At 39.0% G+C, this 25,286-nt stretch overlaps 1 protein-coding gene across 3 annotated transcripts; it reads right to left on the minus strand.

Moving 5' to 3' along the window:
- Window positions 1-5,599: 5,599 nt before the first annotated feature.
- Window positions 5,600-25,186, minus strand: STRADB (STE20 related adaptor beta). Of its 3 annotated transcripts, none has more exons than XM_063317988.1 (12): window positions 24,834-25,186; window positions 22,960-23,016; window positions 21,910-21,990; window positions 17,739-17,841; window positions 16,747-16,868; window positions 16,097-16,205; window positions 15,528-15,651; window positions 13,777-13,948; window positions 11,173-11,277; window positions 9,692-9,918; window positions 8,757-8,799; window positions 5,600-7,176 (listed from the first exon to the last, which is right to left on the minus strand). In XM_063317988.1, the coding sequence occupies exons 2-12, from the start codon at window positions 22,969-22,971 to the stop codon at window positions 7,024-7,026; spliced, it is 1,251 nt and encodes a 416-aa protein (XP_063174058.1). In that variant the 5' UTR covers window positions 22,972-23,016; window positions 24,834-25,186; the 3' UTR covers window positions 5,600-7,023. The 3 variants fall into 3 exon arrangements, with proteins under 3 accessions (XP_063174058.1, XP_063174059.1, XP_063174060.1); XM_063317989.1 differs by lacking the exon at window positions 24,834-25,186 and adding an exon at window positions 24,763-24,796; XM_063317990.1 differs by lacking the exon at window positions 24,834-25,186 and adding an exon at window positions 24,439-24,459.
- Between the last annotated feature and the right edge of the window lie 100 nt (window positions 25,187-25,286).

Genomic DNA, 25,286 nt, shown 5'->3' on the forward strand with positions numbered 1-25,286 from the left:
CATACTTATTATACTTGACTCCATGCCAATGAATGCTCCCCCCCCCCCCATGGTTTCATGTAGATGGAACAGAGAATGCTTTGAATCCTATGTCACCCAACAACTTGAAGGTCTGGGGCTCAACCTCTCACCACTATTACTAGTTCTTTAGGAAAGAAGAAAACCATGGCAAAAAGGGCCCCCATGATCAATCTTCCAGAGGCTCTCCAGAAGGATATCATGACCGGTATTGAAGGCCAGTGAGATAAGACCAAAGGGATTGCACTGCCCCTATTCTAGCCTTGCCAAGGCTCTTCCACAAGTACCCAGAACATTTTAATATCATCCACAAACTTGGCCAGTTCACTGCTTACTTCTAAACCAAGTTAACATATGAACAAATTAAAAAGCACCAGTCCCAACTCCAGTTCTTCTCTGCATTGAGAGAATTGCCCATTTATTCCTATTCTTTGCTGTTTTTTTTTAACCAGTTAGCAATCTATAAAGGGACAGATTGTCATGACCACTGAGTTTACCCAAAAGGAATTTTGTCAAACACTTTTCAAAAATCCAGGTAAAATACTAACAACGTCATCTTCATCCTATTCCTGTCTGCACTCTCAGTAACTTTAGGAGGTTGGTGAGGCAGGATTTATCTTCCCAGAATTATGCTGTACTTAGTTATTTTTTCTTTGATGACCATTTCTCCCAATATGCCCAAATCAGATGATAAATTGACTGGCCAGGAGTTACCTTTTAAAAACAATTGGTATTGCATCAGCTGCTTTGGAAAACTGGAGTTCTTGAGCCCTGAGCATGATTTGAGGGATAAGTTAACATACTTTTGCTAGGAGGTCAACAATTTTCATGTTTAATTCTCTAAAACTTCTTAGTCAGATGGATGCCATCAGGACCTGGTGATTTGTTACAGCATGATCTCTCAAGATTTCCTAGATTCATCTCTTCTCAAAGAAACTTCCCTCTGAGAGGATAGCAGTTCTGGTGAAGTGGACTTCAAGCAACATAAATAATATTCTTTTGGGTCAAGCTTTTGTGGTGACTCCATTGCCTTCTCTTGGGATGGAGATAGATAGATAGATAGATAGATAGATAGATAGATAGATAGATAGATAGATATAGATTGATTGATTGATCGATTGATTTATGTCCCAGTCTAGTACACAACCCTGAAATTTCTGCCTGGTAATTAAAACGTAATTATAGAGGAAGCAGGGATGGTTTCTAAGGATAGAAAGGTACAGAGGAATGAATGTGCTGTTGTAAACTTGATTTAACTTTCCTTTCCTTATGTTGAAAAAGTTACTTTGCTTATCATTTCTGAAACCCTTTTCTGTACTTTGTAAAATGTTGGTTACCTGGAAAGGGAATAGAATGATGAGTACATGTATGTTAAAACGAAGAACAATTTTGTGGTTGATGGTAATGGCCTTAGGATGGGAAGATCCAGCCAGCAGTGATCTTTGCTTGCCTTCCTACCTCTGGGGATGGAGCTTCCCTGTGTGGACATGCAATGAGACTCAGCCTTTTATTTTGATGTACTAAGATTGCCATGCAAGGCACAGGGGTCTTTTTTGCCACAGAAGATCTATTCTACCTTAGCAGTTCAGACTATCAGGAAATGAGAGCCAGTTTGGCCTAATGGTTAAAGCAATGGGCTAGAAACCAGGAGGCTGTGAGTTCTAGTCCTGCCTTAGGCATGAAAGCCGGCTGGGTGACCTTGGGCCAGTCACACTCTCTCAGCCCAACTCACCTCACAGGGTTGCTATTGTGGGGAAAATAGGAGGAGGAAGGAGTATTAGGTATGTTTGCTGCCTTGAGTTATTTATAAAAATAATAATAAAGGTGGGATAGAAAATAGATAAATAAAAAATAAAATGTTCACTAGCTCACTACTGTATGAGTGTGAAGCCATGCTGCTAGGGCTATGGCCACCCCTGTGGTATCCTTTCAGGATATTGGTGAAGTTGCTGTCAACCTCAACTGCCTACTTTTATTTAACACTGTCTGGATATATGGACTAAAGGAGATAACTTCTTAAAAGCAGCAGTTCTTGACTTTTATCTCCAATAGCTAAAGTTGCTATTGTCCTCTAAGTCTGATGCACAGAAACGCTAAAAAATTAGAAGCCACTTATTTACTTATTTGCTGGGGCATATACGCCATTCTAGAGAGTCAATTTGATATAATGGTTAAAGACACTGGGATAGAAACTGGGAGACTGTGCGTTCTAGTCCTGCATTAGGCACAAAGCCAGCTGGGTGACCTTGGACCAGTCATTCTCTCTCAGCTCTAGCAAGCAGGCAAAGGCAAACCATTTCTGAAAAATATTGCCAATAAAATTGTATGGACTTGTCCATGTAGTCACCAGGAATCAAGACTGACTTGAAAGCATCATATACTGTATATGCCACTCCAATTCAGCAAGACAAGACCAAGGGTCCTGGATGAAATGGATTATCTGGACCCCTTCCAGTCAGGTTTCAGGCCCGGTTATGGGACAGAAACTGCATTGGTTGCACTTATGGATGATCTCTGGCAGGAGCGGGATGGAGGTAGTGCATCCATCCTTGCTCTTCTTGACCTCTCAGCGGCTTTTGATACCTTCCACCATGGTATCCTTTTGGGGCGGCTCAGGGATTTGGGGGTGGGCGGTGTGGTTTTGCGCTGGTTCGCCTCCTTCCTCCAGGGCCAGTCCCAATCGGTGGTGATAGGGAGTGAGAGATCTGACCCTCAACCTCTCCGTTGTGGGGTGCCGCAGGGGTCGGTCCTCTCTCCTCTCAACATCTACATGAAACCACTGGGTGAGATCATCCATCACTACGGGATGAGGTATCATCAGTATGCTGATGATACGCAATTATATTGTCCAGATTACCAGGAAACACACTGAGACAATGACTTGGTCTCTAATATTTATTAGTAGTACTTAACAAGAATCCTAACAAACTGAGGAAGCGTGGGAAAACCCAGCCATATAAACCCCAAAGGTTAAGGCGGTCCCGATCTGTGTCTCTTTGAATGGCTGAACAGTTCCTCAGTGCTACGCATGCGCTTGACAGTCTGGGTGGGAGCCCCCTGCTCGCCATCCTTACTCATGACATATATATATCCATTCCAGGTGAAGTAAGTGATGCCATGACTGCCCTTTCTCAACTGCCTGGGGGCTGTGGGGGTCTGGATGGGGAACAACAGGCTTCAGCTGATCCCTGGTAAGACAGAGTGGCTGTGGGTTGACGGCTCCTCTGCTTCTGGGAAATTGTCATCTTTAGTTCTGGATTGGGTTGCAGTGCAGTGCATAACTTGGGGGTTCTCCTGGACTCACGGCTCCTGCTCAAAGAGCAGGTGGCAGTCATGGCCAGGAGGGCCTTGGCTCAGCTTCAGGTTGTGCGCCAGTTACGCCTGTTCCTGGAGCGAGAAGCCCTCCGAACAGTCACTCATACCCTGGTCATCTCCCATATAGACTACAGCAATGCGCTCTACATGGGGCTACTTGAAGAGTATCCAGAAGCTTCAGCTGGTTTAGAATGCAGCCACACGGGCTATTCTTGGTGCCCCTAGATCGGCACATATAACACTTTTACTGCGTGAGCTGCACTGGGTGCCAGTTTGCTTCTGGGTCCAATTCGAGTTGTTGGGTATCACCTTTAAAGCCATACATGGCATGGGGCCAGGTTACCTGAGGGACCGGCTAATCCCCATAAATTCAAGCCTCCCCACCCAGTCATGCAGAGAGGGCATGTTATAGACCCTGTCTGTAAGAGAACTTCATCTGGCAGGGTCCAGGAAGCAGGCCTTCTCTGCACTGGCCCCCGCCCTTTGGAACTTCTTGCGCCCGGAGGTGAGGCAGGTCCCTTCGCTCCTGACCTTCAGGAAGGCCCTGAAGACTTGGTTCTGCCATCTTGCTTGGGGCGGGAAGGTGGGTAGCCATTCTTGGGGGTGGCTTGCGCCTTAGAGCCCCTCCCAACGGATTGGAATCATAGGGCCACTTTGATTTTATATTTATTCATATTGTATTTATATTTGTAACTTGTTTTTATTTTTATGGGATTTTAATGTTTATTGTTATTGTATTAATTCTATTGTAAACCGCCCAGGGTCCCTCTTTTGGGGGAGAGGGACGGTAACAAAATTTGAATAAATAAATAAATATGTATGACATATGGTTCTTCAAGTGATTTTTGTTGTGCATTATTCTTCCTTTCTCTCTGCAGCAACATCTTCTCACCATTCTTAATGGGTACTACAGTATGGTGGCCTGGGAACCGAGAGTTGATAGCTGTGTTCAATAGGAGCATGCTTGAATAGGAAAGTTGGGGGGCTCACCAGAGTTTCTGAAGGTTAATCTGTAGGCTTAAACCACATGTGCTGAATGTCTGAATGACCACTTGATGAATCAGTTACAGATTAGCAACCTGTTGTTAATGTTCACTGAAATGACTCTTCCAGTATGCTTCTATATAATTGGCACGGTATCTTTATTGCATATAATTCCTCTTTGACTCTTTCCTTTATTTTCTCTTCCCCCACCTTGGCTAAATTGTATGTATATTCTTTCACAATCCAGTGAAATGGACTTTAATCCATGAAGGTTTATGCCATAAAAAAGACTTTAAAGAATACCACAAAAGAATTAAACTGACCTATAAATCAGTAGTCATGAATACTAAATGTCACAAGAAGGGGAAAAGTTTTAGACGCTCTTAGTACCAAAAGCTAAACACCAAATTTGTGTTCTGCTCTGCAAAAGGGTCATCAAAGAAGCATCAATTTAGTGACTCGTATTAAAACAGCTACTTGTGGTTGAAATCTGTCGTTAGATTAAAAAAATTCCTAGGTTTTCAGTTATTTTCATTTCGAGGATAAGAGTTTCAAGAGTCTGTGTATCAATATGACTCTTATGATGTATTTACAAACTGACAGGGTAGTGTGCCTTTAGGACCAAACCTGTTCTTTTTCACAAAAAGTATTTTAATACAAAGTATTGATAAACCTAGAAAAAAATAGTTAAAATGCTAATCCAGATTGATCAATGCAAAAATGGTAAGACAGATAAAAAAAATCTACCAATTCCAATTCAAACAAGTTTGAAACACATTTTTGTTAGTTGTTGTTCAACACACTTATCAAATTGTTTTTAAAGCTTTTTGCTGTAGTTTTTAGCAAGCACTTTTTAAGACAAAAAGCTCTATAAAACACATGATTTGGTATAAAGTTTAAACTTTTCATAGTGTCTTTGGCCAAAAATTATGACGACTAACGCAATACAAATTATCATGGTTTATTCCTCACAAAGACAGACATTTCCTGACAGAACAAAACAACACTGGTAAACCTTTTCACTAGTTTCCTTACATATTTTTTGCTTTAGAACCCACAGAGAAATACTGTGCAGTTTTTTTGTAGGTTAAATTTCTTGTACTATTTTGCTACGGACCACAGTTGGGTATGGTCTCAAAATAGTTCTAGGCTATTATCCTACTCATGCTTACTCAACAGTATGCCTGTCTAAAACAATAGGGCTTCTAAGTTAAAATGCTAGTATTCTATATTAATTCTCTTACCAATAAGCACGCAATAAGGCATCATTCACTCAAATGACTTTTGTTAAATAACATTTTATTACAGTTAAATTTGTCAGAATTAGGTGGAAAATACATAATTTTTCTTCAGTAGTTTCCTAGTTAAAAGGACACTTGCGATGATAATTAAGATTATATACTTAAAACTAATTTCTATTTTTACATGAGCAAATAAATGTACATTAATGAAAAATTGTTAATAAAATATTAAAACTATCGCCCAAAGTATGTTATATAGATAACAAGAATTTAGGTTTACTTTATTCAATTATTCACAGTACTATTCACAGAAAGCAGCCTTTTTTTTCTGTCAGTCTGATATTTCCTGTTTATAATTTGGACTGATCTTTCTCTTCTCAAAAAAAAAAAAAAGAAAAAGAAAAAAGCAAAGCTACAAGATCAAGATGTTAAGCTGAAAGTCACCTTTTTTTCAAATACTAGTATTAACCAGACTTCTCCTTGCTCTTCCACTGCCCCTGGAGCTATGGAGTGGAAAGGAGGTGGACTATGAATCATGGACTATTGGTAGATGCTTGTATTTCAGTGGAATGACACCACTGACTACAGCTCAGAGCCTTCTACAATGTACTTTGCAGCAGTGGGCTAACGCTAATGTACTGTTGCAATCATACTCATGTAGTTCAGCAGAACTTTATGGCCAACAGTTCTTATGCTTTGCCTAAGTAATATAGATCTCTTTTATATTAGTCCTACAAATTTTGGTTCAAATTTTGGCTACCTATTCAAAGGTTGAGTATGTGTAATCCCTGAACAGCAAATCACAATTAAAGCTATGGAAACTAAGTAATATTCTTAAGTATATAGTCAAGTAATTTCAAGCTCTTATTTGGCAAATTATTTTTTCCTTGATTAGATTTTGCAAAGACACATGTTCCATTAAAAGATCACAGCTGTTTCTTTCAAGTTACAGTGATGGCTACTTTGACAACCACTGAAGGTCACGTAGTAGATTTCCAGCACTCTCAGAGGTTTGCACATTGATATTTTTGCAAGTAGGAAAAGACACTATATTTTAAAGAAGTCTATGTATATGATATAAATTTGATGATAAGGAGATGATTAACAATGTATTAATAGAGAATAGAAAAAATATTTTAGATTAATACTGGAAAAGCAGTCATAGCACATAAGCACTATAATAGCACATGCCATTCCAAGTAAAGTTTTACTATACAAATGGATACCATCACACTTCAGATGTAACAAAGAAATCTTTGTTCAGAAGTGTACAGATATTTCTGAAATTCAATTAGTAAAGGTTAATAAATTCTCAGAGTACCACTTTGAAGAAATTTCTATGTATAGCATCATTTGTACAATCATTTAGCATTTTCAAGTATACCAAAACAAAAACTATTTCAACAAAAGCAGCAAGTAAATCACATTATTTTCCAAAGATGTCAGAAGTATGGTTTTAGTATTCCTAAAATTCCCAATATATGTCTTTCTCATTTGGCAACCTACATTCAGATTTATTCGAGATGGCAGCTGAACGCACTGTTGGTATTTGTGCCTGACTGTGTTGGATGGCAGGAGGCAAGAGTGAAAGTAGTGAACTCTTTGTTTGTTCTTTCACCTGAAAAGGGAGAAGGCAGTGATTGGAATAATGACCTTATATCACACATCTATTAAAAACAGTTACGAATACCTTCTGAGAGGTTTATGGAAAGATAATGCAGATTCTCAAGTTCTGGCTGCCTAAATGTTAACTGTTGTTACTAACTAAAGCTCATAGAATCAGTGAGTGCTAATGGAAGGCTATGACTATCGAGGGCTGCTTCCAGACAGGCCTTTCAATAGGTCTGATTAAAGGTGGCAATTTCATCATAAATCCAGATGACATTGCCATCCTTTAGTTCAGTGGTTCTCAAACTGCAGGATAATTTGGGCATAACCTTGGAGCAATGGGGCAATTTGTAATTGCTGGTTTGTGAGTCAAGGATCTAGTTTGGGACTGCTGCTGCCAAGATACTTGTTTAAAACAATAGAGTCTGGCGTTTTGGGGGGGAGGGTAATGACATTATTCAAGACAGAAAAAGGAGAAATTGGGTCAAAGAGTTTAAGAATCACTGCTTTAGTCAATAGCCTATGTTCATCTCCCTTCCCCTGAATGTGAATAATTACATTTAATAAAAAAATAGAGGTGAGAGTGCTACATAGGCTGCCTTGAGCCCCACAGTGAAAGACAGAACATTAATTAATTAAATGTAACTCTTTTATGCAGAAAGACATAAATCAGAAATGCATACTGCAGAAGATATGGATGTTCTATTATCCTTAATTGCTAAAAAAAAGTTTTTTTTCCCAGATGGGTGGGTGAGAAGGAAACTTTTACGTTGCAAAAAAAAATGTATGGAGTAGCAACTGCCCATCCTGACTGCCGGTATCTAAAGCCCTCAAGATCTCTTCTTTTCAGAAAGGAACTTGAAAGCATATATAGTGTGGGGATGCAGTCGGGACTGGGACTCCATGGATGAAGAGAGTATTTAAATACTCTGTTGCACAAACACAGTTGAGCTTCTTGATACTGGTTATTATCCATGGTGCTTGTGATTTTATAATCAGAAATAAGATATTTTGCATTTCCAGAATTAGCTATAACCCCCCTCCTCCCCGCCAGTCCCCCCAGAATGTGTATTTCCGATGAAGAATCATTTTATAGTACTGGACTTCCAATGAAAACACATACTTGTAATTACTATTATTTTGTACAGTATATCCCCAACTACGAGTTTAAAAAGAAAAAAGAAGCATTGCTGGCAGTGCTGCAGGTAAGGCAAGGCAAGGCAAACAAATACCAATTCCAGTACCATGGGCACGATCCCTGGGTTCTTTGAAATAAAACAGAGAACAGGAACAGCTTATAAGGGCCCTAAACTGCAGTTCTGTAAGCAATCACAAACAGAAATGCAACACCTTAATCTCAAACGGGGCTTGTGCCTGGACACCGCCCATTATACACAACTCATGCTTGCAGAAATGGCATTAGTACATTATTACATCAGTGCACAATTTATATATTAAACTCAAACTGCTGCAAACAGAATCCTCCCTCTTCAAGTCAGAGCTGTTGATGCTTCCAGCATGTTTTCTAGACCCAAAGCCTTAGTAATTTTATGCAGCTAGAATATCTAAGAAAATGCATAACAAACTCACCTGCTTGAAAAAAGCATGTGACAAAAGACCTCTTGCTGATGGCCTATATCCCAGAAGGAAAACACAAAACTTAGATTTTTAACCTTTGGAAACAGTTAGCTGGTAATTATTTCCCCTCCTCTTGCAGCCTTTTACAGAATCAGTTGATTGAAAGAAGAATTAATATTTTTCCCATTTTAATTATCCTATCCACACATCCTCATTATAACAGATAGTTTAAAAACAGAATTAACTCTGTAAAAATGTATTTTTCTCTTCAAATATGAACAGTTTTAAATTTACAACAGCCAATTAAAAATGAAGCTTCATCAGCTGCCTTTTAATTGACTGACATAGCAGTGCATGCTAAAAACATAAATATTACTGTCTTAATAAAGATACAATTTAATATACGTAAGGCCATGAATAGAAAAAAAATGTAGCCCTCCAAATATTTTCTTTCAACTCTCATTAATCTGTCAGCATGGTCAATGACACAGTGCCATGAAAGATGCAGGTTGAGTCATCTGCTCAGACTTATATTTTTGCATATACTGTATTACTCCTTAAGGGGTCAGCAATCTTACCATACAATAAAACCTACCTGAGATTACATGAAAACTAAATTTTAAAAATCCCTGAAGACTTACATGAGAATACTATTATTTCACATACTCTCATATTAAAATCTTTCAAAATTTGGTGATATAATGAGATTACAGACATTTTAAAAAGTTGTTTTAAAATTTTATTTTTATCTTGTAGTTGCCATCTGGGGATATTATGGTCTTCTGATAATTATGAGTAATCATGGATGTCCTGTTGACAATTACAATTTGGTAATTACAATTTGGTAATACTGTATGAAACTCATATAAACCAGGCTTTCAAAACCTAACTCTAACTTCAGTTTATAACAACTAAACTGTAATTTGCGTGTTATTCTAAAGCATTACCTTTGTTCTGGGTCCTGATGCAAACACAATTCTATCAAATTATGGAAAGCAGGAGAGAAGGTTTTAGGTGGAGTCGGTAGTCTCTCACTTGTCATTGTGCGTGTCATGCTTTCCCCAATTCCAGAATCAATTCCTGACTGGGAATTTTTTATCCTAGATTCACCACATGAAAAAGTATTTATAGCCCAAGGACAGTAAGACGGGCCTTTAAGCTTTTGCAGCAGCATCTGGTAGAAAGACATGGACAATGTTGGAGCCATTTTGGAACAGAGTGGTAGAGAAACACCATGACTAAATGAAAACAAAATTTCCAAGGTCTGTCTTAGTCAACATAAGAATAGTACATTATGGCTGCATTAAATAATAGTCAGAGTTTTACAAAAAGCATTTATTGGAAAAAGTTATAAAGCATGCAAGTTTCCCCCGTCTTCTGTAGTTTTCAATATTCTTTGGGAGTTAAATTGTGAGACTAGGCTGAAAATACCATAACTAAAGATGAAGCAGGCACATAAGCAGAGAGAGGACAAAAAGCCAGGAATCCTGTCTAAAATCTTGTTTCCTTCTTATCTACCAGGGAGGTAGGTAAGAAGGAAATACATCATTAAGGAAACGAACAAAAAAATGTCATCTGAACCAGACGAAGGAATTTGGGCCTGAGCACATGGAAAATCTTCCCCATCCCATCAACAGCTACCAGACTTGTAAATTAACAAGGCAAGAGTAGCTGCCAGTCTTGTGAATCAACAAAGCAAGGATATTTGGGGGATAAAAAGGGGTCCTGATGCCCGCCCACTCTTTGAGTCATCTTTGGATCCAGACTTGGCAGCTTCCGTCCCTCTAGCTAGTGCCTGGCAGCCTAGTTGAGAAGGACGTGGGTAAGTGTGGATGTGTGTGTGTGTGCATGTGAGAAAGAGCAAATGTACATTGTAACCAGTAAAGTTTTGCTGTTACTTTAAATTCACTGGGTCTCCGTGTATTTCAAAGAACCTGTTGTGTCTCCGTGTTCGGTTGGAAGTGATTTGTGTGTGCCCCTAATTATATCCTGGCTGTTGACCAGGGTTGTGTGTCTCATCTGCTCAAGCCGCACCTATCTGGAAAACCCAGGTAGACAGCGGGGGGTGGAGGGGGCTTACAAGAACTGCGTGCCTCAACAGGCTGTGAGTGTGTGAGTGAGTGACCATAAGCCGGAATTGGGAGCACATGTAACAAAATCCTAGTGACATACTGCTGTGCTGCCAAGGAAGGGCAATTAAGTCAAATGATCAAGAGCAGTGCTTCCTGGACTGGTCCTTGCAAGAGCCAAGCAAACAGTGAACTTAATGACAAATCACTACATCCAAACCAAACACACTCAAAACAGTGCTTCTTAGAGAACTGAACATTCTAGGTACGTAAAAAAATGCAGAGTTGGCTTATGCTCTTGACAATGTCAGTTATTCAGTTAGTTATTAAGAACCAAATCTAGGGATTTTATGCTTTACCTGTGTGCGAGGCATATCCTGAAAAGGTACACGCCCATTAGCTAGTTCACAAGCTGTAATGCCCACACTATAGATGTCAGATTTCACATTATATCCATGCATATCCTATAGAAGAAAAGACTTATCAGACAAACTCAATTGCTCCAAGCTTGTCCATGCATGTGAAGAAATGGATGCCTACGCAGGTGAGAAATTTAAACATGCTATGTGCAATTCTATTATTTGTACATTTGGAATAAGTCTACTAACTTAAATAAAAATGCTTCACCTCTGAAGTATACAATTAGGCTATACAGTATTCAGCTATTTTAAATATCAATGACATGCAATTTCACAAGAGCTATCTTTGCTGCATTCAAGAAATTCATATGGTTTCATATGTAAAATATATTATCAGCGCTATCATAATAAAGTTATCTTGAAATCTATCTTCACTGAAAATGTGCACAAATTTTAATGTACTTGTGCTTGAATGTCCATCAAAATATTTGGTATCAATAGAGGAGATGGAAAACCTGTTTTTTTAAATACTTTACATTCTAGCTATAAAGAAATAAACAATCAAAATTAGTGTACACTGCTTCTCAAGATGAATCATTAAAAAAAAACCCTTAACACACAGTCAGCAAAATGCAGTATTGCATACAGTACATGGTCTTTCCCCTCCTTGATGTATGTATGACATACATCCAAATATATTCTATTCTTCTCCCAAAATCTGGGGCAAATATTGACAATGTGTGATAGGCTACAAGTAAGAGAGGAATGCTCCTCTCCCCATTCAAATAAAATATTTCCATGAATGGGAAGACTTTTTAGAAATATCCGCAAATAATACAAATACACCAGCCATCAAAGAAAAGGAGAGAGAGGGATATAAAAGGGCCCCAGCAGTTGAAGCTTGTGAAGTTTAAACTAGCCCCTTGAATTGACAACCAGAACAGCTGGCCAAAGTAGAAATGCAGGTGAGTGCTGCATCATTTAAGATTGCATCTGAGAGTTGAAGTCCACACATCTTAAAGTTGCCTAGGTGGAGAAACATTGTTCTAAATATCTTCAAAAGCTGCCTCATGTAATTAACTTGCAAGAGTCAAGTCTGGAAGTTACAGAAACAAAGATCAGTGCTGCAAGATTTCATTAGCTTTAAAAGAAAACCAAACCTCATATTAATAACAATTTTTAAAAAGCAGGCTAGCCCCAGAATTATCTCCAGTGTTTTTATCTGATTAAACAGAAACCCCATCAGCCTTACTCAAGCTAACTCTTTCCAGATTTGTTTTTTTTTTAAGGTAGCATTATAAAGAACAGAGTACTATTAGATTATTAACGTATTTAACTCCAAAATCATGAATTTGAAATTGAACCATTTCCAAAACTAAAACCACCCTTTTTAACAATGCATAATACAGAAACGGACAAATTATATGATTAACATTAATTTTGAGCTAATAGGTAAGTTTCATATCTGCTGGAAAATGGAAAACATTTCAGAGGATGTACACACATACACACAGACATATATATATGCGAGCTACTGATACATAGTTATGAAGGTGCTGGACCAGAGAGATCCAGATTCTACCTCACCCTTAGGCACAGAAGCCGGCTGTGCGATACTGGCACCATCACTCACTCACTCCCTCTCCCTCAGCCCTAGATGGAGAAGTGAAAAAGATCTACCAATCCGCCACTGGACCAGCATACCAGATTACAGTCTGTAACTTTCAGTGAAGAGGACTTCACTCAGAAGTGGATTGAGTCAGGCAGATCATTTTATATATGTGTATGTGTGTGTATATGCATATGTATGTGCCCGGCCATCTGTGTATGGAATCTTATATTAGAAAGATACTTGTAATGTATAAAGGGATACACACAGATCCTATGGAAAGCATCTATTTCAAATGGTAACTTCTTCCATATATGATATATGAAATGGTTAACCTAAGAAATAATGAAAATACATTTTAAGTCATTGGGTAGAAGAACCTTGATCTGAAGATGATATTGCTTCACTATTTATACAAATTCTTTCAAAGAAAGCCAGAGGGTTTTTATGAACATCTCAACTACTACGGCAAATATATTTTTGCCAGAATGTTGGAAATTTATTTATTCATTCATTCATTCATTCATTCATTCATTCAATTTGTCCCCGCCCATCTCCTCCCACTGGGGGACTCTGGGCGGTTTACAACAGTCAATTAAAACAACAAATTAAATTCTACCAGGAAGAAATGATAACAGAAATAGAGGAATTAGAAACATCTATTTTACTATGTACATATAAGGACAGCCTTCCTAATTTTCAATGATAATTTGGCAAGAGCAATTGCACATGGGACTATACTGATTCAGAGATACCATTTTTTAAATAAAGTGGAATATACATCTTGGAATCATAGTATAATTGTAGTGCATCACAGACTCATAGTGCATACATAGTTTTAGATATAACATTAAATACCAATGTTTATAAAATAATAAAGAATGCAAGCATAACATAATTAATTTCGAGTGTGCAGAATTTAATATTTAATGAATTTCTGAGGCAGTATATACAGCACAAACACAGAGCCACAATGAAATCTAATATATACTGACCTGCCTCAGTAGTTCAGGACTCAGCCAAGGAAGCATAGATGTACTGAACTGGGGGAAGTCATACACAGCTTTTAACTGTTGTCCACTGCTGACTAAACTATAGAGGTGGTTTAAGCCTGACAGATAAACTAGGCCATCCCCTGAAATCAGTATGTGGCTAGCTTTAATACTTCTGAAATACAAACAAACAAATTAATTAATTAAAACCCCAATTGTCTTGTGAGAAAACTTATTCCGTTAAATACATATTAAGATTCTGACACCTCTCCTAAAGGTTTGATTCTTTTCTATAGCTTAAAGGTTTTACTATTCCTTATTGTATCGAAAAGCAAGCAAGCAGTTGAGATATGCTGCTTATGTTAACCTTGATGCTGTTCTTGATTGTGTTACTCTTGATTTTAGTTAAGAATTACTCTTGACTAATAAATAGCAGATCTCAGTCTGTGAAGATGTAGCTAGAAGAGATGCTCACCACAATGTAAAAGATGCCTCGGCCTGATGTGACAATTTCAAATGATTCATTAAATAGGCCTTACCCCAAGAAGGCACCAAATCTTTCCCACTCTACTTTTCTGCAAGACTGGGATGATAAACTTCTGGCTTGCAGGCTGGATTCATCCTACAACCCGCCCCACCATCCAGCCTTCCAAAGGTTCAGCCCATATCTACATGCACAGAGAGAAAATGGATAGAGATCAGGTAGCTTCCTCTGTGGCTAGAGGGAAACAGAGAAGATTTGTGAGCTGTTGTGTGGTAGTTTGTGGAGACAAATTAGCCATTGCCAGCTTACAACTCCCAATATGCTTCTAGGGCTGAGGAAGATTCAAGAAAAGCCCATGGTGTGAAATGTGTATGAGTAATCCCTTGGTCAGTGCAATGTAAGACAACTGTTCTAGGTTGATGTGACCCATTTTTTCACATTTTTTTCTAATTCTCTTCCCTCCACAACTAGATTTTGAGTCTCAATATTTGAGAACAAAATTATCTTGATTTTTTTCTTTTTTTTTCAAAATGCCAGTTTAAACAATATTTCAGGATTTCTAATTTTAGTAAGGTTGTGACTATTTTAGTATATGCTTTTTATTTGTATGTTTGTTTTCCACAAAACTATATACGGATCTTGCTACCTCAACATACTCATTTTATACCCGAGAGTACCAACTAGAAGAGTCTGTAATGTAAAGAAACTTAGGGCTTTATAAAGTAGAAGTCACAACACAGAGAACACATGTCCAAATTACTTCACTGTAAACAGTTGTGGCAACAATTCAAAGAGATCACTTAGCTAAACACAAGAGCTCATATAGATGCCTCAGGTTTTCTTTTGTGTCCTACTCCCTGTTGCACCAATTCTTCACAATGTATTTAGAAACTTCAAAGGTTTCTTAAAATTTAAGAGTTAGCAAAGAGAAACCAGGGGAATGAAGCCTTGATAAGCTCATGCATCTTGTCAGAAAATGCCTTGGACCAGGAACTAAAGAGTCACATCATAACATACTCAAGCATGATATATTCAAATAATTAGAATATTTGTGAGGTTTTAATGTATTTTAAAGCATTTTGGAATTTTGGGATCCACTCTGAGAACGGTGATTGAAAGATGAGAACATAAATTGTTATAATTGACAAGGATATCCATCATAATCAAAGAATGCTATTGAAAGAAAATAGATAAAACAAAATAATCACAGAACTTTTCAAGTTCCAGCTGAAATCACTGGACAGATTCCAATAAAGTTCTCCCATAATACCTGTGAATGTAACCATGCTGATGCATATAGTTCAATCCACTAATTGCGCCAAAGAGGATATTTCCTATCAAAGCTTCACTCATGCCTTCAGGGAAGTAAGTCCTCAAGAGACAACTGGCTGAATCTAGAAAAAAGAGCCCAAGGTTTAGTAGTAACTCAACATTATACCCTTATAAATATAGGGAGGTCAGGGCTGGCCCAGACATTTTCTACTATAATTAGAATGATCGAATTCTTTGCTCTCTCACCGTGTTTCAGAAGAAGCTCAGGAAGAGCTCCTGGGTACGGTACAGATGTGCATGATCTAAGAAGGACTCAGCACATTGCAAAGGAGCCAGGAGTGCCACTCCAGGACTACACTGTTTCACCACTGGCCTCTAAAGCCTGCAACTGAAGCAATTCTCTATTTCAAAAAGTAGTCTTGCTGTTTTCCTCTTAAGTAATTATCCCACTTGGAGGTATAAAAAATTCCACAAACTAGGTACTAGTAAGCTGAATTGCTCTGCATGTGCAGAAGGAATTTAATAAATAAGGAAATAAGGATATATCTTTGTAAACAGAGTACTTACTGTATGCCATAAAAGGAGAAATAACCCAAAGCCAACTTCCAGCAGTAAACACTGCCCAGAAAGTCAAGATGTTTGGATGTCGGAAAGAGTGGGATAATATCACCTCATTCTAGAGAAAGGAATAAATGTTTTAATAATCTAAAAGACAGGAAATACTCCATACAGTTTTAGCCATAGGACACTGTATGTGTGTGTGCGTGCCTTCAAGTCAGCTTTTGACTCCTGGTGACTGCCTGGACAAGTCCCTGCAGTTTTCTTGGCAAGGTTTTTCAGAAGTGGTTTTCCCTTGCCTGCTTCCCAGGGCTGAGAGAGAGGGACTGGCCCAAGGTCCCCAGCTGGTTTTGTGCCTCAGGCAGGACTAGAACTTGCAGTCTCCCGGTTTCTAGCCTGATGCCTTAACCACTGCACCAAACTGCCTCATCATAGAGCATTAGTGATCTGAAAACAATCCCTGAATCAGAAAAAGGGATAGTTTATTATAATGTCAGAAATGTAAAGCTGAAATTACCTGAGAAAGCTGTTACACATTTAATATATTTCTGAATTTCTTTGCATACATTAAGAATATGGGGATATACTGTAGGTAAGAGTCTCAACTTATAGAATTTTTACTTTCAAGCATTATATATCACGTTTAAAATCTCGTTTACTTGTAAAGCTTTTAAGAGTTCTTCAGAACATCTTTCTAGATCTGTAATTCTTACAGCCACCAGTGTTCCTGTAGGGATATGACGGGCGAGGTAGATTGAAGTTAGGTTGTTGCATCCCTTTCCTATAAAGAAACAGGAATGTATCACTTAACATTCTTATTAATTAATTAATTAATTAATTAAAGAATCTTTGGGAATGGGTAATATACAAATAAATAAATAAATAAAATTAGTTTTTTATTACTCTATCAAACAGCATTCAAAAACCTTAACAATTTCGAAAAAGAACACCTTTCAAAGCAAGCATAATGAAATAGCTGACTTGAACCAGAGGACAACACAGCTATGATTCTGAAAGCTATTTCCTTCATCCAGTATTCAGAAGACATCAGTGAACTTTGGTGCAGTATGTTAAATATGTTTAAGACAATAATGCATGAAAAAATGAAATAAGAATTGAAACTGGTGATTTAATAGGGACACCAACTGAAGTTCATTTGAAATATATCTTAAGCAGCTCATTAGCATAACAGATATCTTCATATCAATTACTAGTATTGTGTGCCAGTAACATACAAAGATGCTTGTGTAACACTATCATGAAGGGGCAGTATTCCCCTCTTCTTATACCCTCATGCAGGATCTGAGGCAACGAAGAAGATGCAAACATGCACTGGTGACAGATTTTGCAGCTGAAAAACTAGACATGCACATTGCCCCAATGTAAGTTATCCTTTATAGCAGTGAATGGATCAAAAAAAAAAAAGTCTTACCAATACCACAATCAAAGGCAAGACAAGAAGTTAAATGGGAATAGATTGTAAAACACAAGCAAGCATTAATAAAGATAAAATTAATGTATACATCACAACTCTTGGTGGGGGGAGGGGGCAAAGAGCAAAATTTCTGGTCCATAACTTCAGTGCAGGTATAGACTAAAGCTCTCTCACTTAGACAGAAGAGGAACATCTTTCAGGTCATAAAATAATCACCTATCTCCACCTGGAGATCATAGTGTGATACATCAGAGGACCACAGTATCGGTTCATCTCCTCTTTGAGTTGATTGGCCCCAGCATACAGCAAGTTCATCTGTCTGAAAAGCAAACATATTTATTAACTTTTATCATATAATATGGTGTAGTTTCACATAAACTTTGAAGATCTGCCAACATTTCCAGACTGAAATGTACCAATTGGTTTTTAATTTTGCCTGGCTTTTGATGGCAAGGGCTTCTTTTTTTTTATCTCTTACTATTAATTTATTAAACATTTAGTAACATTGTATCTCTAAAATCAAACCATTCAATCATCAAAACCTAAAGTCAAAACTTCATTCTTTTGTGTTACAAGCAAATAGTTCAAGAGCAGCTTCCAGATAGAAGCGAATCCAGTTACGGTGTTTTCTCTTATCCATGCTGTCAGCTTAGCCGTTTGCGCCCATTCCATCAACTTAATCATCCAGTCCTCCATTGAGGGAATTTGTGCATCCTTCCATCTTTGGGCATATAAGAGTCTTGCTGCTGTTATCATATATCAGAACAGAGCTCCATGTTGCTTCTCAAACTATTGGTCCATCAAACCCAGGAGAAACAGCTCCGGTTTCAATTGCAAATCCACTCTGAGAATCTTTTGAATAGTACTACATATTCGGCTCCAGAATTTCTTACTTTTTCCACAAGTCCACCATAAGTGATAGAAAGTTCCTTCCCCCCGTAAGCATTTCCAACAGACATTTGATATCCCATTATACATTTTAGACAGTTTATCAGGATATAATACCAACGGTACATCATTTTATAAAAATTATCTTTCGAATTATAGTTCAAAGTGAATTTCAGACCTTTGTTCCACATGTTTTCCCATTGTTCTATCATAATCTTGTACCCAAAATTCTTAGCCCATTTAATTATACAATCTTTAACATATTCATCTTCTTTGCCTCTATTGTATCTTAAAAAAAAATTAAACCAACTTTGAATCAATTCACATACTTATTCTTAATCTCTTATCCCACCTCATAGTAAACCAGAACATTTATTTGTCTCCATATTAAACACAGGACATTTTTTTATAAATGAATCATGGAGCCTGAGTGGCCCCCTTAGAAAGTCTGCAAAAAACTTCCCCCATACCAGAGCTATCCCATTCTCGAAACAAACCCTGAGAGAAACAGACCAGTCGTTATCTTGCGAGTCGAATTATCTATCTATCTATCTATCTATCTATCTATCTATCTATCTATCTATCTATCTAATTTATCCCCGCCCATATCTATCTATCTATCTATCTATCTAATTTATCCCCGCCCATCTCCTCCAGTCGGAGGCCTCTGGGTGGTTTACAACAAGTAATTAAAACCATCAGAATAATACAAAAAATAAAATACAGTAAAAATACTAAAAATAGAAATAAAGAATAAAGAATAAAAAATCCAAGCGATGAAACATCTAAAACAGTCCAAGTGTGGGAGGAGTGGTCTATAACAACCATCCCCATGTAACTCTATTCCCCTCTCCACCCCAAGCAAGGCGGCAGAACCAGGTCTTCAGACTCTGCCGAAAGGCCAGGAGCGATGGGGCCAATCTCACCTCCGGGGGCAGCATGTTCCACAGGGCGGGAGCTACTGTGGAGAAGGCCCGCTTCCTGGAACCCACCAGATGAAATTCTTTTACAGACGGGGTCCGTAGCATGCCCTCTCTGCACGATCGGATGGGACGGGTTGATGTAATGGGGAAGAGGCAGTCCCTCAGGTAACCTAGTCCCATGCCATGTAGGGCTTTAAAGGTAATAACCAACACCTTGAATTGGACCCGGAAACAAACTGGTACCCAATGCAGCTCGCGCAGCAGTGGTGTTACATGTGCCCTTCTGGGGGCACCAAAAACAGCTCGCGCAGCTGCATTCTGGACCAGCTGAAGCTTCCAGATACTTTTCAAGGGTAGCCCCATGTAGAGCGCATTGCAATAGTCTATCTGAGAGATAACAAGGGCATGAGTGACCTGAGCAGCACATATCCATCAATTAGCATGCCTCCACATTCTGGATTCTCACGATTGGAAAAAATGCCTCCTTCTTGATATATCTCTTCCACTCCCTTCAGAAAGCCCTCAGCCAATTGATATCTTTTAAAAATAATATCCCTAACATCTTGCAAAATAGCTTGAGTAGTTTCATGGAGAATTTGTTTGAAATCAGCACACAGCTCGGCACAGAGTCCTGAAACGGTCGCTTAAGGTCTTCCATAATCCAACGAGTAATTTCTAGCTCCCTATGAAAGACTTCCAGAAGCTACTGAATGATATTGACAAAACAGAAAGTATGCAAACCAGCAGATACAGTGTCCAAGGAAAGTGAGCAAAAAGCTGAAAACTCAGAACATCAAATTAAGCGTGTAGGAGAAGGTTACATCCTTCAAGTTAGATACAAGAATAGTAACAGAGAGGTGCTTATTTTTTCCTCAGTCCTCCTTAAATTTTAAATGGGAAGTAAGCCAGCATTTAAAGGAAGATTTTAAGGGTAATCCAGAAACAGCAAAATGTTTAACAGCAAGAGCTTCATTTCTTCTTGCTGTGGAGAGTTTCTCTTGAGGTACAAACCTTGAAAATATATAAATTGGGTGATTTTGGAATGAGAAAGACTTGACCTAGTGTCCCAAAGGGGCTTCAGCATGGCCTGGAAAATGGTGGTACCCCTGATTCCCATCTCCTCTTACTGGATTAGCGCCAATGCTGTTTATGATCCTCAGGCTACGAGGTGACGTTCTGAAGTACAAATGGAGTGATTCCGAGTGTTTTCTATCCATGAAAGCACTCTAGGGCAACAGGAAAAGCCTGCCTGTGCCCCCCAAAAGAGTCCCATGCTGCCAGGTCTGCCTGCTGAGTGGGAGGTGTTAGGGCAGTCTGTTCAGGCAGTCTGCGGGCAAACTGCGGGCAATCTGTTCAGTCGGCCATCTTCCCTTCCAGCAAGGGCTTCTTTAATCAGGATGTGATTTTTTTCAATCAAGTTCAGTGTATTTAATTTCTAAAGAATTAAATCATCTACCTTATGTGGCTGATCAGGTAAGGTACACCTTTCAGTCCATCAATCAATCCATGAAAAAGCCAGGCATTCATTTTCATTCAAGATATTGTACAATGTAAGTACATTAAAACCAAAATACTGAAACATATATCCTATTAAAAAATGCTACCATATACTCCAGAGGACAACAAATGTATTCACTATGTAATTCCAATTCTCTAAAGGCATACAGGTAGTCCTTGATCACTGACCACTCATTCAGTGACTGTTCAAAGTTGTGACGGAGCTGAACCTGGGGAATTTATGACAGGTCCTCAAAGTTCCAGCCGTCACACCACCCCCACAGTCATGTGATTGTGATCTGGGTGCTTGGCAACCAGCTTGCACTTAGGACAGTTGCAGCATCCCAAGGTCATGTGATTGCCATTTGTAACCTTCCCTGCTGGCTTCCCACAAGCAAAGTCAATGGAGAAGCTAGGAGAGAAGTCTCCCTCACCCAGCAGCAGCCACCCCCAGGCCCAATATTGCTTGCACATGCTGCTACAACACCCACCCACCCTCCCCCACCTAGCAGCTGCCATTTACCTGCCCGCTGGCCTGCTTGCAAGCCACTTGGGACTTACATCTTCCAGCGGGCTTCCCTACTGACTTAGGCTTTTGGAAGCAGGCAGGAAGTTGCGAGGAGGTCTTAACAATCCATGATTCTTGCTTAACGACAGCAACAGGGACTGCCAGGATTGCCATTGCTAAGCGATGCAGTCACATGACATCATGCTTTACAACTCTATCACTTAGTAATGGAAATTCTGGTCCCAATTACTGTTGTTAAGCACTGTAGTAAGGACTACCTGTAATCTCTATTCAGCAAAAGGGATGAGAGCAAGGCCTCTGAATTACTTCATACAGCTGCACTGGATAGATCTTTAATGGCCTAACAGTCTTGAAGGAACTGGCCTTTATTAATTCTTGCAATAAAATAGGCAATTCTTTGCAAGAATGAATACAGCAGGCATTTTAATTTGACATATATAACTCAAAGTTAATATAAAATAGACTGTATAAATTTTATCCAGTATGTAGACATGATTGTGATAGGACACATTATATTAGTTCAGTTAAGATAAGATAAATGCTTTCTTACCAAGTCTTGACTACTGATGCTTTCCGATTGCTTTTCTACTCTAATAGATTCAACTCGTGTCCGTAGAATACAGGAACAGTCCTAGAAAGAAATTTGAAAGTGGAGAAATAAAGTCTTTAAAATGTAACTCACTAATCTCTACTCATCAGTTATGATATGAAACTGCAACCTCAGCTCATAGTAATAATGAATTACCTTTAATACATAATAACAAATGAACCCTTTCCAAACAATGTGGCCAAATGAGTGGGTTTGGGGACTTCGAAAGGTCCATTTTAAAAATCATGATTATGTCCATTTTTTTAAAACTAAGTAGTTCTCCTTGGAATAAATTTGCATACAGAGCTACATAAATAAGATACAAGAAGTCCTCACTTAATGACCATTCATTTAGTGACAGTTCAGACTTATGACAGTGCTGAAAAAACTGACTTACAACTGGTGCTCACACTTACAACATCACAGCATCCCTGCATGATTTGGGCACTTGGCAACCGGTTCGCATTTATGACTGTTGCAGCATCCCATGGTCATGTGATTGCCATTTTCAACCTTCCTGGCTGGATTTTGGCAAAGCAAAATCAATGGGGAACCACATGATTTCCTTAACGACTGTGGTGATTCACTTAATGACTGCTTTGCTTAGCAACCAAAATTTTGGTCTCAATTGTGGTCATTAAGCGAGCACTACCTGTAGATGTTAGACTTGGTCATCTAAGTGGCTCTTCTAATTCTTAATTTTATTCCTATAATCTTTAGCTTGGGATATTGTTCATTAACAACTTGCTTTGGGGCCTGAACCTGAACATTATATTAAGATGTAGCATGAGAGGAGGCATTAAACAATTTTGTGTTGTATTCCTACAGTTCAAGGAAGATTCCATTTAAAAGCAATGGAGAGAGACCTCAGTTGTGACCCGCTCTCTGCAATGCTCTTTATAGACAAAAGAATCTCTCTTTGTAGCTTTTTATTATATTTTCAACATGCAAACAGTATAGGTGTAAACTTAATACCTGCTAGATTTCAAAGATTAAAAAAAATGTGCTTACCAAACAAGACATGGAACTGCCTTAGTTCATGGAAAATATCATGCAAACCCATTTACCCTGAAATAGAACATTAAGATATTAAAGAGTACAGTACATTCAAAATCCAGGTATCAACCAAAGATGTCTCTTTTCCTCTGTGGCCCCAAACTTCTACACAAATCCTCCAACGAATAGTATTCCAGGTGGAATTAATGATCCCCACCACAGCTCATCAAAAATATTTGAAATCGTACTCTGCTTTTGAATCTGAACATAGAGGTAGGTACATCTGGGTAGTAGGGAAATAACATCAAGAGAGGTGGTCAGCCCCCACCCCATCTAACACTGGTGCTGATAATGAAAGACTCCTCCCCCAAGTGTCAACTGGCAGCTACCTTAACAAATGAAACACAGTTGGTTATGGTTTGCCATACTGTGTCATGATTATAGGTCAACTTAAATTAGCATGTCATGCAAACATACTTTTGTCTCAGCAACCAATTTGTTTTTAAAATATATTATTTCCTCACATATGTACCTATGTATACATTATACAGTATACATACTTATAAAATAACATGTCCAGGAATGAACTCCAGGAAAATCATTTCCAAAATTCTTTGCATCAACTTTGTTTTCATCACACAGACAACACAGTAATACTCTCCTCAAAGAGGCCTGTAGCTGTTTTAATGGGTTTCCTTTTAAATAAAGATGAAATAATATACTAGACTTCAAAAATAAGAAATACCTTAAAAAGTTTGCATGCATATGCCCAAGTCATCTTCTCCCAAAATCCTGTCTCAAGTGCTAAAGATTTTCTGTAAGTTTTAATACTAGCTAAGATGGGAGTGAATGAATAGGTAGAAAACATCAATTTATAGGGGGTTTATAGAAAGCCTGATTTTTAATCTGGACATGCATACTTTCTATGTTGACTACAACCTACCCATACTGTCCCCAACACATTTTGCAAGATCACAGATTCCTCCATTAAAAAAGGATTGTGTATGTCTTAAAGACCAACAAGTTAATTTTATTATAAAAGCTTTTCTCAATCTGTACTAAACCTCCCATCAATCTTAGGTAGCTAAAGCAATGGCCAGAAATTATAGCCAGCACTGGATTCTCTTTTGTGCTAGCTTTAACAAACTAGAATAGTTACCCACCCCACTCCCCCAGAAATAAATACTTTTTTTTTTAAGGTAGGCAGCCTACCAGAAAATGGGGATGGAGGAAGGCAGGAGGAATAAGTCAGATGCTTAGAGTCAGTATTCAAATCACTTAAATGTATTAGGAAGGTGCAGGATGTAACTCAATCCATAACAGAAAGATCTACTGTCAGTCGGCTTAAATGGGTATCAGCACATGCTTGAACTACATGTTGGGCTAAATGCAGCCAGGTGAATTATAATAAGAATGTATGTAATCAAGCTGCACATAGGATCAAGAATATCTCATGACCTAGGCATCTTAACGTTAACAAATACTACTGCTAACCTTTCACTAAAGAGTCTATGAAGGTAGAACCTTCAAAAATCTAGTCAAAGCCTTTTGAGTATCTGATTCCTGCAGAGCGCAGCGTATCTCTGCTTTCATCTAGAGAAGCATCACAAGCACTGGCAGACTCGGTCTCCGAAGTTTTCTCAGATCGCACGATATAAAGTATTATAAGAGGCAACAGCTTTAACCACCCAAAAGGATCACAGCTAATTTAGCCGGAATAATAAGCACCTAGGAAGGTTTAGTGCGAATAAGCCATGTTTTACAGAAACCGAGTGGGGAGGTGACACTTGGCGTCCTGCCTTCCCATTCCACACGTACACTCGTTTCTTCCCACGTTGCACGGACTCTCTCCTTTACACCAGGTCCCGAAATAAACTTGCGTGTGTTACCTTCTGCAAATTTACCGGGAAGTCCGCCCCATCGTGCCTCGTGCGTTTTCCTCCCGAGCAGAATCGCCCCCGAGGGGATTAGGCTGACCCGGGCCGCGAGTGCTTTGCCTTCTAGCCTCTCGGTGAGCAGCGGCAGCAACCGTCGGGAGAGGGGGGCAAACGCCCCCCAGTACTGTGGAGCAGACCGAGAACCGTCTGGGGTCGACCCAAGAACAGCCCCTCCCTCCGCCAGCTCTTTTTCTGAGCAGCAGCGACCGCCGGCGACCCCGAGGCCCCTCAAACTTCAGGCCCCGCCCACAGAGCAACTGCGAGGGAGTCCAAACCGGCGAAGGAGACCCGCACGAGCGCCTCCCACTGAAGGACTACGAGCCTCATAGTACTCTGCGATACAGATTCGCATGAGGGGAGTTTCCAAGGGGGAGGAGGAATGGAAGGAGCCGTTCCCGCCCCACT

This window comes from Candoia aspera, chromosome 1, assembly GCF_035149785.1.
Source record: "Candoia aspera isolate rCanAsp1 chromosome 1, rCanAsp1.hap2, whole genome shotgun sequence".
Lineage (NCBI taxonomy): Eukaryota > Metazoa > Chordata > Lepidosauria > Squamata > Boidae > Candoia > Candoia aspera.